Source organism: Thalassophryne amazonica, chromosome 22 (assembly GCF_902500255.1).
Source record: "Thalassophryne amazonica chromosome 22, fThaAma1.1, whole genome shotgun sequence".
Taxonomy (NCBI): domain Eukaryota; kingdom Metazoa; phylum Chordata; class Actinopteri; order Batrachoidiformes; family Batrachoididae; genus Thalassophryne; species Thalassophryne amazonica.
Genome location: NC_047124.1, coordinates 31499837 through 31516000, shown reverse-complemented (window position 1 = coordinate 31516000; position 16164 = coordinate 31499837). Strand labels below are relative to the sequence as shown.

Below are 16164 nucleotides of genomic sequence, written 5' to 3'. Positions count from 1 at the left end.
CATCCTGGTGAGTTCTCTATAACTGGTGGATTTGAGTGAAACTGGAAAAAAGGAAAGAGGAAAGTAATTCTAGTCTGACATCATCAAAGGGAAATAATTGGACTTCCGCATTTGATTGATGCGTCATAAGATGTTGACTTTGGAAGTACAGCTTCTCCAAAACCATTTTGTGGATTTCCATGAAACTTCACACAGTGGCGGCACACCATGTGAAGATGAGCTTCAAGAAAAATAATTCTAGTCAGACAGTGTCAAGGAGAGATAATTGGACTTTTGTTTTCAGTTGATACGTCATACTGTATGATATTGACTTTGTAACTGCAATTCCTCCTAAACCACTCGATAGATTTCAGTGAAACCTCCCACATTGGTAGTGCACCAGATAAAGCTGTGAGGAAAATAAACTTCAGTTTGACATCTTTAACAGGAGGTAACTGGACTTTACAAAGTTTAACCAGTCAATTAAAGATTTACTACTACCAATATTTAATCCCTGCAAGCAAGTAGTATTCCAAAGCAGGGGGGTATTTTGTGATCTTGAGCGCTGCTCTTTAGTTTCCATTGATGTAAAACCATCATCACTCCCCCGAAGGAGCAGGAAAAACAAGATTTCACACTGTAATTTTGGCCTTTGTTGTTTGATGTTTATGTCAAATACACCAATGTTACACATTTAATTCACATCCAACAACTTACAGAAGAAAGGCCAAAGTCGTCTTTTATTCAATCTGTCACCACAACTTGCACATTCATCAACATGATTTGGTGTTTCAGACTGTATCTGAAACTGCAGAAACTGCTTTGGAACTGCAGTTCCAAAGACTCAGTAACACAATTGCTTTTTCAAACCCACTGTTTGCCTTTAATGAATTCATGAGCTTTTTTTTATGGTGATATTTTATTATCATAGACTGTAGCAATCAAAAGTTTCAGTCTAAGTACTGATGTATAACTAGCAGTAAAGTGTTATTTGTAGTGCTCTGAAGAATTAAGTCGTATATAGGCCCTGAGGATCGTTGGTGCTTATCTCCAAATTCTGTAGCATCAAATGGGATAAGAGTATACAACTCCCCCTGGACGACACACCAGTCCGACACAGATTACTTCTCCAGGAAAGGCTGGTACTCATTCACAGCTGGGTGGATTAAGACAGTAAAGATTATATCTTGTCTAAGAACACAGGCAGCGGGAATTGAACCCAGGTCTGCATATTGGCAGGCCAGTTGCTTATTCAGTAGCTAAATAGGATATATAATCAAAAACCGTAAACATTCTTTCTCAGATGCTCTTTCAGAATATCCGTGTTCATGAAGACAGTAAAGGCTACAATAATCTGACCTTTGATCACAACAACCCAGATGATTGACCTCTGCCATGGCAGTTCTGGAAACCACTTCAGTGTGAGCTACATTTGGTCCAAATTGGGTTGAAAATTACATTCTTTGACTTTTGTTAAAATAGATTTTACAAGGGCAATTTTGGGGCCAACTAGAGGTGGGCAGTCCATGGCTTCAGTGAGTAGACGTCCTACCATGTTTTGCTTCTACATGTGCACTTAAAACAGGTGATTTCACTGATTACCTGATCAACCTGCCTGAAGAGTTGAACTAATTAGAACCAGCTGGTTTAGTGGGTGAATGGAACAAATATGTGGTAGGACTTTTACTCACTGAAGCTGGGATTACCCAGCTATGGGCCCACCCTTCATTGACATACCACGTTTGGTGGAAATCAGGAAAAGGCCCTGGAGGGAGTAGACCAACAAAAAGACAGACAGATGTGACTTTGCCCTTGTGTTTGATATTTAATAAATTTGACCTTGCTAGGCAATTCTAGAACCCACCTCTGTATGTACAGTTTCCCAGTATTGAGTATCAAAGAGTTTTGGTGACAGAGAAATGGGATTTTATGCACAGGAATCCCGTTCAAGCTCCTTTTAGGTGTTAATACTCAGTAAAGAAAACTTCTGCTGACCACAGTGCTGTGTCAGTGAAGACATTTCTTGCCTACCAATCTTGTCACCCAAGTCTTCCCAGGCAGTTATCGGTGCTTTACCGAATGCCCTAGAAGAAAATGCTTACAAATAAATGTTGCATTTCAGAGTCCCTCTTATTTGTTGACTCATTTCTATTAAATAGTTGTGACTCATTTCCTGTGAGCTCACCTTATCTTCCTCCACTTTTTTCTCTTAACTCCCCTTCGGCTCCCCCCTCTCTCTCTCTCTCTCTCTCTCTCTCTCTCTCTCTCTCTCTCTCTCTCTCTCTCTCTCTCTCTCTCTCTCTCTCTCTCTCTCTCTCACACGCACCCACCCACTCCCCTTTCCTCTTCCCCCTGGCTCCCTCTGCAGGCTGCTGTTGGAACTGCTGGAACTCCTGTTTGATAAGTTCAAGGCGGTGGCCCAGGCGCACAGTGTGGTGTTGACCCACCTGCAGCGCATCGCGGTGCAGTGCCCCCGCGGCGCTCAGGAAGAAGGCATCAAACTGTACGAGCAGGCCGACGTCTCTGCCAAAATTCAGACTGTGCTGCAGGTCAGATATGAACGACAGTGAACACACATTTATCTCTACAGGAAACGATCCTGCAGTTGGAAAGAGGGGGAGAAAAAAAAAAGCTTTCCCATTGCCGGTAATTTATTAAGAAGTTTTAATCTGCGTGATGCAAAGCAGGTTTTGTAAGACGGCATATGGCAGCACTTCACTTTCTATCAACTCTTCTAACAGATGGCTTCACTGTGAGTTCTGTCTTTATTTTGTTCATCCATCACTGCAGACATTTGTTCATCCTTGAATTATTTTCCTCGCAGCACTTTGTTTAAAACTCTGATTTAATTCACCTTCTCATTCAGTTGACAAACTTGCAGTGCTGTGACGGCGTTCAGCAAAAATTCCAGCCCCACAAGGGAAGCTTGATTTTGGATTAATTGGCTGCTTTTTAGGATTCCTGATCCCTGCGCCTGTTTGAGTAGCTGTGGTGCTGACCTACAGTGAATCTCAAACAAAAACCTTTGCTTGTCGTTGCTCTCAAGGCAGAGGTGTGTTTTGTCTCTGTCTCTCTCTCTGTGAAATTCAGCAAAAAGAACAGCTTTATGCTTGTTGCTTTTTTCTGTGGGTTGTCTGTTTTTAATGTGTGGCGTTTCCCTCATGCATCCTTTATGCACTCCAGAGACACAGATTGTGAACTGTGATGAAAAGCTTCTGCCTTAAGGCCCTGTCACACCTTGACTGTTTAGCCTGCGTATACTGACCATATTAAACACGCTGGCGTACGTCTAATAAATTAATGGAGCTATCACACCTTGACGATTAACCAGCATATGCCGACAGCCCCGTTTCCACTCACTGGTTCGGGTCGGTACTGCACGATGTGGTGCATATTGGAAACAGAGTAATTTAACATTATTTTATTTTTTTATTTTCATTTTTTATCTTGGTGGACCATTTTCATGGTGTACAGAATGCTATTGAGTCGACTGGTTGTGGTAAACAATGCTGTGAATGAATGAAGTGCTGTGACTCTTTAAACTTTTAAAGCGCTGAGTGGCTGCTTTCAGGTCTGCTAATCAGCTCATCACAGACCTGAATAATGAAACGCTGTGATGATTTAAACTTTTAAAGCGCCAGTTGACCACGATCAGGTGTGATCTAAAGGAAGTGCTGTGTGATCTGTCGGAGTGGTGATCACCGACAGCGATGGCGCTTTAAATGTTTAAACAGCGCATTTATCAGGCGTGACCACACCTGATCAATCAGGTCATCTGATGATCACACCGACAGCAACGACGCTTTAATCAGGTGTGATCACCCTGATCGATCAATCAGGTCATCTGATGATCACACCGACAGCAACGACGCTTTAATCAGGTGTGATCACCCTGATCGGTCAATCAGGTCGTCTGATGATCACACTGACAGCGATGGCGCTTTAAAAGTTTAAATCATCACAGCGCTTCTGAGTGATCAGAGTGCAACACCAGGATCCTCTGAGAAATGCACCTGCAGCAGAAAAACCACAGAGGGACTTGCTTTAAAACGCCTCGTTTACAGCCACGAATTAAAGTATTTTCAGACATCATTTTCAAAAATCAGGAGCTTTATGTGGATTCATGTCGGGCTTTGATGGTGAATTGGACTGAAATGAACAGGTCAGATTTACTCTGTGTGTGAATGAAACAGTCTGCTTGCATGAGGACCACAGCTTTTAGCCAGTCAGTGGCCAGTGTTAATGGATGTATTTATACGTAAATTACGAAGTAAATTACAAGAAAAGTGTGCCAACAATCACATAACTTACCTACAACTTATGTCCCGCATGTGCAGGATGTATGAGTCACACCCTGGCATGCGTTGATAATTTTCAGCATGCCCAAAATGTTTTGAGGAGCTCAGCTTATCAGGACGTACATCAGCGAACTTCAGCGTGTTTCAGCTTGCTCTTAACTTATAAAAAACTTACCCTTAACTTATTGAACTTATGCCAGTGTTTTTTAATACGATTGGCATACGCTGGCTAAATCGTCAACGTGTGACAGGGCCTTTAAATTCCCACTGAGTCTTTGTAGACTTGCACAAAGGGGCAGGCGTCATTTTTATGCCAGCAAAAGTCTTTACTGTTTTGGCTCATGTGAATCCCGTAACAGTTTCTTTTTAATTTTCAAAATTAAGCTAATCAGATCGAATGCCTTTTTGACACCAGATGTGTTGTGTGTGCACACATTAACACGGTGGAACATGTGAGCTGTGTTTTTGGTTGTGTGACATGGTAGCTATGACAAAACACACACTTCTGGGATGCTCCCCTCATGCATTCGGTGTGCATGCTGTAATCTGTTAACACGTCTGCTGAAATGACAGACAACACCCACCTCCTGTAACACACCTGGTGTTTTTCAGGCCGAATGCACAAACGCGTTTTTACTGAAGCTAAAACTGTAAAGTTGTAACAACAGTATACAGATTTATGATTAAAGGTTTGTCTTCCATCAGTGTTTAACCGTAGCTGCGTGTGTGTGTGTATAAAGTCGTGGTTGTGCTCAGGAATGTACTGTAATGGCGCTGCTGTGGCGCTGCGGCTCCAGCTCATTTCTGCAGCATGTGACCACTGACAACACCCAGTTGCCAGGGGCGCCGCGCTCTTCTCACTCGGCGATGAGAGATAATGTAATCTTTTGATTAGAATAGTCATTACATGAAAATGAGTTTTTCTCATTCACTCGCTTCTGTTATTATTTCCTTACCAGTTATATCAGAATGAAGGCTCCTCATCCCCCCCCCACATGCTTCCCGTTTTAACTTTTTTTTTTTTTGCCTTAATGTACCACTCTCCATTTCCTTTTCTCCTTCCTTCCTTCAGCATTATTCCGATCATCTCTGTAATACACTCTCTCACTTTTGCAAAACCTTGCACATATCCCTCATGCTCCTTGTAATTTCCCTCTTAATCTCATTATCTTGCTTTCTTTTGCTCGTCTCACTCCCACACTCCCTTTCACCTTCTTGGTTTAACTCTGTGTGTCTTCCAAAATCACATCAGCAATGAGAACAAATTAGATTTCTGCTGTTCCCGAAGTACCTTTGTTAAATATTTTCAGTATACTCAGTGTGGACCCATAACGTGACAAGATCCCAGTTGAGGGTATTGTTCAGAATTTGATTGTGAGCTCCGTAGCTCCTAAACTGAGGATCACAGAGTTCTGCACAGTATTTGTTCCTAACCTGCACCTGTCCCAAACTCAGTCAGTTAAATATCATACTTATTTCTCTTAAATAATTCCATGAAATCAGAAAAAAATATGTACTTGCAGTTGATTTTTGCATCCTTGTCTGGAGAGTGATGTCCTGGTCAGTGTGCGTTACGCCGCACATTTATTCTTTCATCGCTTTGTCTTCTTGGAATCTCCAAATTCAAGATTTCTGATGAGATTCTTCTCGACAAGACGATAGGTAGTATTCGTCCTCTGATTCTTCTCATGTTGTGTTTAGGGTGCCTTAATTGAGGGAGTGGCAACATGATGGGTCAGAAAAAAGGTCATGTGACTCATAGTGTTCGCTGTTAATCTGTCTGCATGTAAATCCAGCTATTTTATTTATTTATTTGCTGAAAATGCCGGGTTATTGTGCATTTGGAGGCACAAATAGACACAACAAGGACTTCAAGATTTACAGATTCCTTACAGAACCCAACAGAAGAAACATTTGGGAAAATAAAGTCAGCTGTGTGAGATGGAAGCCGATATAATCATCAAAACTTTGCGAGGTAAATTTATTGTTCAGTACCACGTACAGTAAAACTCAAAGAAACTGTCATCGTATAAACCAGACAAAAAAATTCCCAATTTTTTTGTATCGTTTTCAGTGTAATAAACACTGTATATAATGAATTTTATACAACAGATTTTCACTCACATCGGATAAAGTGTCCCATCCGATCACAATGTATTTCCATTAAAAATCCCGAGCAATCTGGATGTGCACAGTAACAGAGGTAAAAATTAAAGTTCAGTGCTGACACACGCTGATTTGTGGAATATGGGACAGTTGTCATTTCTGTGATTAAAAGTCCGACCATTTATTTTTTTCACACTGTACTCAGGCTCGGACCCGCAGCCTGGACGTGCACCTGTTAAATCAGACACAAAAGGCTGTGATTTGACACTTTTCGGCTTTCACTGTTTCATATTTTAATAGTGTTTGCAGTGCGCACACTGATTACAAATGGATCATAAAAGTCCACAACTTTACAACACTGAGTGGAAGAGATGATGATTGTAGAAAGAAAAGCTTGTTGAGGGTCAAATTAGTCCAGAATAAAGCAGAATCCCGAGACGGAGAACTTTAAAATGGTCATGCACTTCATTGCATGACACGGAGTTGCAGAGCTGCAAAAGCATAAATCAGGCTTTAAATTAATTAAATAAGTCATCATAAATTGTAAATTTGATAGCTTAACCATTTTTATATTTATTTTGATATCACCTGTACCTGGATATGTTGCTGTTTGTGGTTAAATGATTTTTAAAAAATGATGAAAACATAAACGGTTCATTCAGTAGTTCAGCGCAGTTGGAATCAAAATGGCGCCTTGTTCTGAGTTGATGCCACTCTCTCAATTAAGGCACTGTAGTTGTGTTGCAACCTTTAGCAGGTGGCAGTGTGTAGCTTCTGAGGACACTTAGTGCCTTTGCACCATTAAAATAAAGTATTTCAGGTTTCTCAGTGTTAAACTTTCTAAAATTATCCTCTTTAATGATCACAGTCTGAAAATCAAATCTCTGCAACTTGATATAACAAATACAAAAACCAAAATTATGGGTTGCGTAAGTAATGGCACCTTTTTCTATAACACAAGTTAATTATATATATATATATATATATATACATATATATATATATATATATATATATATATATATATATATATATATATATATATATATATATATATATATATATATATATATATATATATATATATATATATACACACACACACACTTTTGCAAGATCTTGTAGCCTATTTCCTTTTGCGCTTAGTAGTAAAAGCTCTAGCAATCGCATTGATTTGTTTACTCTTGGTTTCCACGGGCAACTACAGTCATTCACGTTATACTGTGTTGTTGTTTTAAAAGACTACGTTAATTTTCTGCTCTGATATGGTATACTTGTACATAGCCTCCATTTAAAGTTTTAATATAAATTATGGCTATCAGTCAGGGTTTTTTTTGTTGTTGTATTTTTGCACATTTTTTAGTTTAGCTCATTCACTTCTAGGTCAGTTTGCTGCACTTTGGATAGCTGGCTGGTCCCTGAGAGATCTCGATGTCCCTTTAGGGACTACGTATAGTGTAACTGGTGATACAAAATACAATACTTGAAGATTTCACCTCTTTACACAACCACGGTGGAGGTGTAGTGAAGCCAACAAACTGTGTTTACAGTAAGTTGTAGATTGCCAGCTTTAGTAACGTATTTTATTTAATTTTTAAATATCACATTAGCCATTTAGGAGTTATGGCTGTTTGCACACATGATGCAAAGGTCAAAACTTTGGCCTCGCAAATGTCCACTTTGAAATGTAAAAATTTCTCTGAGACCCATCCAGACGTCCAGTCACACTTTTGATTGGCAGCTGAAGTATTTCCTGTTTTTGTTAGAATAGGTCACATACACGAAGAACATGTTTTTTATGTCCCAGACTTTTGTGGATCACTGTCACAGAGGATACGTAGAATGTTTATTTCAGGGAACTGGTTAAAGCTGCAACTAAAGTTACTATTGAGGAATAATATGAAGTCACCTTTCGATTAGTCACATGTCCTTCGACCTTGAAAGCTTAAACGTTTAAATGTTAGCGACTGATGTGTTCAGAAATCCTTTTCTTTTTTTGGTACACATTTTGAGAAGTAGAGAAACCAGGTTGACCTTTCCACATGACATACCAGCTGACATGCGTGAGGTCTGACAGAAACACGGGGAGCACCCAGAAGTCAATGGTGTAATTTTCATCATAGGAATATTGTTAAATTAAGAGTACTGTAATAATTAATGTAACACAGCTGTCAGTCAGTCAGCATGTGTGTCTGATCTTTGAATGCACGGTTGATATGTAACAATTCAGTGACTTCAGCATGACATTTACTACCTTTTAAAAAAAAAAAGAATAATCAGAAATATGTAAATTCACTTCAGAAGGAAGCGATATCTGGTCTGTCTCATCGATCAGGAGTCTTGCGTTTTTTGATGTCTTCTGCAGTCAGACACCTTTTTAAAATGATAATTCATTGAAGAACAAAGTCTCTCCTGTGCTGGGATTAAATCATTTTCATTACTTGCTAGTCTGCTCACCTACTTATTTTAGATGCAAACATTAAAACACAATGAACAAATGCATTATTAAATAAATTCACTCACGGGAAAAAAAAAAATAAAAAATTTCAACTTGAACAGGATATAAATTTTGTGCCAGTGCTACATTCCTTTTTTTTCTCTGTTTTTTTGTTTTTATTGAGTTTTGTTTTTTTTTTTATAATAAATGTCTGAGCACAACACCAGTCTGTGTCAAAAGAAAAGCAAAATACGGAAATGGCCTCATCCAAAATGAAGCAAACGGTCCACAGTACAGACTTATAGCAAAGACAAAACAAAAATCAAGTAATTAAGGAGTAATGGGTGCAACAAGCAGTGACCTTTTTGTGAACGAGCACCAGATTTTCAGTAATTGATGAAATATGAATGTATGGAAGTGACTGAAGAGTTAGTGAAATGACGATACGGAGTCTAAATTCTCAGAAACTGTCCCTTTGAGGAATGAAACAAGCAGGTCAAATACTCCCCGGAACGCATTCCATGAGGATTCTGTGCCAGATTATTTGAGTAGGAGGTTTATCATTTATCCAAGACATGAAAATACTTTTCCCTTGCCGCAAAAGCAAGGATATTGTAAAGTCCCAACTTGGATGTCCAAAGAGCAGGAATAAAGGGTCCAATTTCTAAGACACTCAGAGTATCTTTTCCATGTCCTGTAAAATGTCCATCCAGTGGGATTGAAGTTTTAAACATGAACAGACACCATGTGTATGAGTTCCTGTAGTAGTCTTGCACTTCAAAAGCAAAGGTGAAAGTTGACGATTCATCTGATGACTTTTGATGGGAAAAATTTGTACACGGTGCAGAATTTTGATTGGCAGCATTCTTGCATGCTTTAACACGGAATTCTTTTTGTTTTTAGTATGATCTCAGATTACGTCTCATTCTTCTTTACTGATATTGACACCAATTTCATTTTGCCACATCAGTTTGACTCAACAATGGCATATGGCTTTGTTGGCAGGGCCTTGGAGATGTAATTGCTCCACTGCTGATGAAGTGCTATTAATTTTGAGAGTTGTTTTTTTATGTTGTCCCGAACCTGAAGGTATCTGAATAAATGATGTTTATGGAGATTATATTTCTTTCGCATTTGTTCAAACGACAGCAGAGTAGAAGTTTCAAATAAATCACCCATTTTCTTTTTCCCCTTAAGTGTGCAAACATCATATCCTTCATCCGATATACCGGGGGGGGGGGGGGGGGGGTAAGGATTACCCTGGATTGGGATGTGCACAGAGGTTAAATTGGATCTTTCCTCATATTTTCGTGTCATAAACCATGCGTTTAAAGTATTACAGCTATAGGGTTGTTATTTCAAAGGTTCCTGGCTGTTTTTTAATTCTTACAAGACAGAAGACCCAATAGTGAGCCAGGGGTTTGAGACTTCTCCAAGCCCAACCACACAGAGGTATTATCATCTTTAATCCATTCTGCTATGAACCTCAGTTGAGTTACTAATTGATACCATTTAATATTTGGCACAGCCAAACTTCCATTTGAACTCGGACCTTTCAGTTTGAACCTTGGTTTTCTTTTATTCCATATAAAGTCAGTTAAACATTTACTTAGCAGTTTAACCAGCTATTAAATAATTTTTGCACCTTGCAGAGGAATCATTTGCTGGGGATACAGCAATCTTGACAGAACAGATTATAATTATAGACATTCTACTGAGTAGTGAGAGGAAGTGTGAAGCCCATCTATCTAGATCTCTCTGAAGAGATTGTAGGACAGGGTTAAATTTAGCTTTGAATGTTGATGAAACATTGGAATAATTTGAATACCCAAATATACAAAACCTGACAAAGACCGAGGAAAAGGATTTAGGGAGCTGTTAGTGTCTCTGAGGGTTTCCAGGGGCATAGCTAAGATTTACAGAAGTTAATATTATAACCTGAGAAAGTTCCAAAGTGAGTTGATATATCGACTAATATGTGAAACAGATTAAAGGTTCTGTTATGTATTATAAAATATCATCAGCATAAAGAGAGATTTTGTGTTGCGCTCTATTCCGTTTTTAAGCAAACACTAAAACTAAGATGGTGTTTTCTGTGAGCCACAGGCAGCACTGTAATAATTCAGTGATGTGAGCATTCTATAGCACAGAAAGTAAGTCCCTTCGGCTGCTCCCTTGTTTGCACTCGGGGTCGCCACAGCAAATCCAAGGTGGATCTGCATGTTGAATTGGCACAGGTTTTACGCCGGATGCCCTTCCTGACGCAACTCCACATTACATGGAGAAATGTGGCAGGGGTGGGAACCTGGAACCTTCTGCACTGAAACCAAGCGCATTAACCACTTGGCCACCACCCCTGCCTTGAGCTTTCTATTTCACAAAATATGAAATTTAATTTTCAACTTTGAGATTAGTCACTGTTAACCATTTGAGTCCCATTCATGAAGGTATAACTATTTTATTATTAATTTAACAGCAGCCGCTGAGGTTTTTCCTCAGAGTCCAAAAATAATGGACAAACCCTCAGTGATATCACCTTTGAGTTTTATGAAGAATGAGTTTAATGGTTAAATGGGTTGGTTCTGAATGTTGCCAACTTGACCGTGTTTGACCCCGCCTATCTCCCGGCCAACTTATAAACAGGTAAAATGGTGGAGCATGGACAAGACCGGTGTGACCGGGGCAGGATGAATGAAGCCCAAGCATGCCCACCTTTTTCAAAGGTACCAAGTTAGCGAAGGCTAGCAAGCTATGTAATTTGGGTGATTAACACATTTACAGAATGCGATACACAGGAAGTTATACCTGATTGCATGGGTGTGCTTATTAAAGACTATTACTACCATATACGTCAATAACTGGCACAATCGGTGTAGCTCAGGTTACCTAGCAATCAGTATCTGGAAATTGGTGTTAACATACAAATGAAATGATAATGTTTTCATGCACTGAGAAGACAGGAATTCTTAGATGCTCGTCAGTACATTTAACCACACAACAAGTCATATTTTTATCTCAGCCATTTGTAATAAATGTTCAAAAAGGAGCTATCAGCCCAGATGATAGCTGTCACTCAAATTGACCACACCCCTAATTATTCCAACTTCATAACTTAAAGTTGGATGAGGATTAGCACCTGTAAATCTAAGGCCACAGTTCTCAGCAGGAATCCTATGGATTGCCTACTCCGGGTAGGGAATGAGGTCTTGCACCAAGTGAAGGAGTTCAAGTACCTCGGGGTCTTGTTCACAAGTGATGGGACAGTGGAGCGTGAGATTGGCCGGAGAATTGGCACAGCATGGACAGTGCATTCTCTCTGCCGTATTGTCGTGATGAAAAGGGAGCTGAGCCAAAAGGGGAAGGTCTCAATCTACTGGTCACTCTTCGTTCCGACTCTCACCTGTGATCATGAGGGTTGTCACGATCGGAAGAACTAGATCAAGTGGCCAAAATGGGTTGCCTCAGGAGGGTGGCTGCTGTCTCCCTTAGAGATAGGGTGAGAAGCTCGGTCATCCGTGACGAGCTTTGAGTAGAGCTACTGCTCCTTCATGAAAGGAGCCACCTGAGATGCTTTGGGCATCTGGTAAGGATGCCTCCCTAAGGAGGTGTTCCGGGCACGTCCATCTGGGAGGAGACCCTGGGGAAAACCCAGGGCTAGATGGAGAGATTATATCTCCACACTGGCTCGGTAACGCCTCAGGATCCCCCAGACAAAGGTGGGTAATGTGGGCCAGGAAAGGGAAGTTTTTGGTCCCCTGCTGAAGCTGTTGCCCCGAGATCCAATCCCGAATAAGCGGTTGAAGGTGAGTGAGTGAGTATTAATTTAAATCACTAGTTACATAAAAATTCAGGCCCTGTACAATTGTCATGAATGGGGTAACAAATTATACAGCCTACACCTATTTTTGTCCCAGGCTGTAAGTGTGTTTATTTTTGCTGAAAGGTTAAACCTTATATCTAGGAGTTCCCCTTGCATTGACTCAGTTTTAGAGCCAGTTTCAAGTGGTCATTTGAGGAACTGCAGGTTTGTAACTTCTGCATTGGCTTCTGGAAGTTGCTGCTTGTTTTTCTGTACAAAAATAAACAACTTCACTTTTTCATAATCTATTCAGTTCCTCTTTATATTTCCAGTGCTAAGCAACTGTTACTTTGTACCAGTGTCGCAGACCGAACGGTCCCCCTAAAAATCGGTACCCCTGAATGACGTGGATCACGGCTTAAGACCTTGTTTCTGCTTTAAACTGCACTCCAGTCATCATCTACCTCAGCGAGATATCTGTGGAAACGATCAGAGCAACGCAGCTAAACGAACTGCTAGCTGATTTGTTCACTGCGCGTCGGCCATTTTGCCTCATTTCTGCTTAAAACGGCCTCGTTTCTGCTTAAAACTGAGTTTAGAATGATTTAAGAGATTTTACCTTTATTATCTGAAGCATGCATTTTGTTGAAATTACGTCAATAAAATGATGACAACTTGCTGCTGTCACACCATTCAGTCTGAATGGGTCACTTAAATGGACATTTTCATTGTGAATATTGCGAATTCCAAATTCTTATTACCTGTAAAAACATATTTTGAAAACACTTATTTTTTTTCAAAATGGTCACAGTTAGTGGACTATGTATAGAGCCATAAATGTTAGTTCCTATTTCCTTTTTCAAAACTAAAGTATGTAGACTTTTCCAAGAAACTCTTTCAGCCTGACTGGATTCGTGATAACATCTTTAAAAAAAAAAAAAAAAACTACTGTGATTTTTCCAAAGTGCTTCGCAAGTATGCTTTGAAACATTAGATATTTTTAATATATTAAAAAGGAATTGTATGATATACTTAATAAGTGATCATAATTCATATGCCCCTTCGTGTATTGTTAATCCAGTCTGGTTATTTCATGTATACCCGAGATGGATTAACTCCTGCTCCAAACTTCCCTCACCCTTTGACCCGACCAGCCGTTCATTTTGAGGTGTACGAGTTTCTTAATTAGCCATTTGCTCATTTTTGCAAGGATTTTTGGCTGGATGACTGCCTGCCGTGTCTGTGCCCTGCTGCTGGTGTGTGACCAGAATGCAAATCACACTTTTAATGAGTGTCTTCCCTCCTGCAGACAAAGAACTTCACTTTCAGAATTATGGAACGACACTGACTACCCGCTTTTTGAAGATAAAAGCACCTACACCTTAGAAAACTGCAGAGTAACTTTTTTTTGTAGAAAGAAATTATAAATTGGTGACACAGAAGTTAAATTACAAACAGAAACCTGTAAGATTTTAATTTGATACTTTTTTTTACATTTATCATGTTTTTCCAACAAGAAATAAAACACCATCATCTTCAAAAGTACAAGCATAGCAAGATAGCATTTTGTGCTTTCTCTTTTCTTGATTCGTTTTGGGTGCTCAGGGTCGCCACGGTGGATCTGCCCATAGATTTTTTTTTTCTTTTCTTTTCTTTTTTTTTGATTGGCACAGGTTTTCTGTTGAATGTCCTTCCTGCTGTGACTCCAGGTGTACAGGGAGAAGGTGGCTTTGAACTGAGCACCTTCTTATTGGAAGTCAACAGAACTATAACAAATGCAGTTTCATATGGACAGCTGTAATTGTAAAGATTTTGAGCCTGCGGGTATTTGGGGGATATTTAAGTTAGAGTTGCATGTTGGAGCTAATTGCATCGCAATGAAGTTGCAACAGGCCAATGAGTTCAAAGTTATCACCAAGTTTTAGAAACATTCAAACAGTGTTGATGAACTGCAGTTGGCATTTCGTTGTTTGGACAGGCCAATCGTGAGAAAAAGTACATGTTGTCAAGATTCAAGCAACTTTATTGATCCCTAAAAGGGCAATTCATTCTTCACACCCCATTACCTCAGACAAAAATACAGCAAATAATCCACAATTATTAGTAGGTGAACGTAATAATAGCACACATCAGAATTAAAACAACCGCACATATACATTTGATTGTTTATGTACGCTAAACTTTGAAACAGTCCGTCGTCCGAATTAAGGCAATGAAGGGTGTAGGTTTCCACTGCAGCTGCAGAGCCGTACCACTCCTCCCTGGGCAAGGGGGCGTTGTAGGGGTGGGGGGGCATGCGTCATGTGTGCAGATGAGATGAGTTTGTATCAGTCATATGAGTTTGTATCAGTTTCTGTCAGTGTGTGCATAATGTCTGGAGTTGCATTAGCAATATCAGACTGTAGCGGAGGTCAGAAAAGTAAGAGGGACAGCTGAATGGTTCACCAAGGCCGTAGAGATTCTTCTGGAGGAAAACACGTGGGGCGTTTTGACCTTCAGAGGCTGATAAGCCTGCCATGTTTAGGGATAAGGGTTAGGACAGCATATAAACCAGTAAGCACCACCCCTCTCACTATAAAAACCAAATATAAATAAATCTTCAACGTCCTCCACAGAGAGTGGTACCAGGCACGCAACACGCCACTTCTCACAGGCGTCAAGAACATCGCCCACAGGGTAGGTTACATCTGGGCACGCAGGGTCCCCCAGCCCTGATTTCCTTCTTGGAAAAAAATGGTGTCAATACCATTCAGAGACCAGCTGATCAATTCCATGGTTATTCCAAATATAGTTCGAAGAATTCACAGTCTGGTGAAGTAGGGACTTTGAAGGTTGGAGCAGAGATACAGGAGAGAGGAGGAGATGCGACCGCCCTCGCCGGAGTCCCAAGGCTTTGTTGTTTGTTGTCGCTTGTACTTAGAAATAATCACGCCATCAGCGATTACTTCCTGTGACAACTTTGCAAAAACATCGCTGTCACCTGGGTTAATTTTAAACATTTTTTGTCACATGTGAAAAATTACACCTAAAAACAGGCAGTGCCCATCTGGGAACTGTATTTATTTTTTTTATTAGTAGAAGTGTACTGTGCCACTGATCACACTGTATTTTATTCTCAAGTTAAAAATAATTATCACAACCTTTGAAACTATGTGTATACTTCAGATCTGAGTGTATTGAGAAATGGAATTCAGGGTTGTTAATCACCGTATGTCATGTCCTTATCGTCACGATTTATTACGGGTGTTTTCACATCGCAGAATGCTTAGAAAAGTGAGGAAAAGGTGGTGCAAATAGCAAAACAAACATATTTCATTTTACCTTTCACCATCAATAAGATTATGGCCTTTAAATGTTGAACTTGATGCAGTCCACCGCAGGTGGGTAGTCCCCACTGGTTAGCACCAGATCAGAACCGAGGGAGTCACCGCGAAGCTTTAGGAGAACTTGTGAAGGTTATTTGTAGTTTGTGGAACACAATCAATGCAGGATTGTAGACAAAATTCTATGTTTAATGGCCAAGGACCCTTCGGGCTCTTACCTTC

General features: G+C 40.0%; 1 protein-coding gene across 1 annotated transcript in view; it reads left to right on the top strand.

Moving 5' to 3' along the window:
- exoc4 (exocyst complex component 4) overlaps positions 1–16164 on the top strand; it is a 318954-nt gene that overhangs the window by 47072 nt on the left and 255718 nt on the right. The window contains 1 exon segment of the mRNA XM_034163907.1: positions 2348–2528. Within this exon segment, the coding sequence (XP_034019798.1) occupies positions 2348–2528 (181 nt within the window).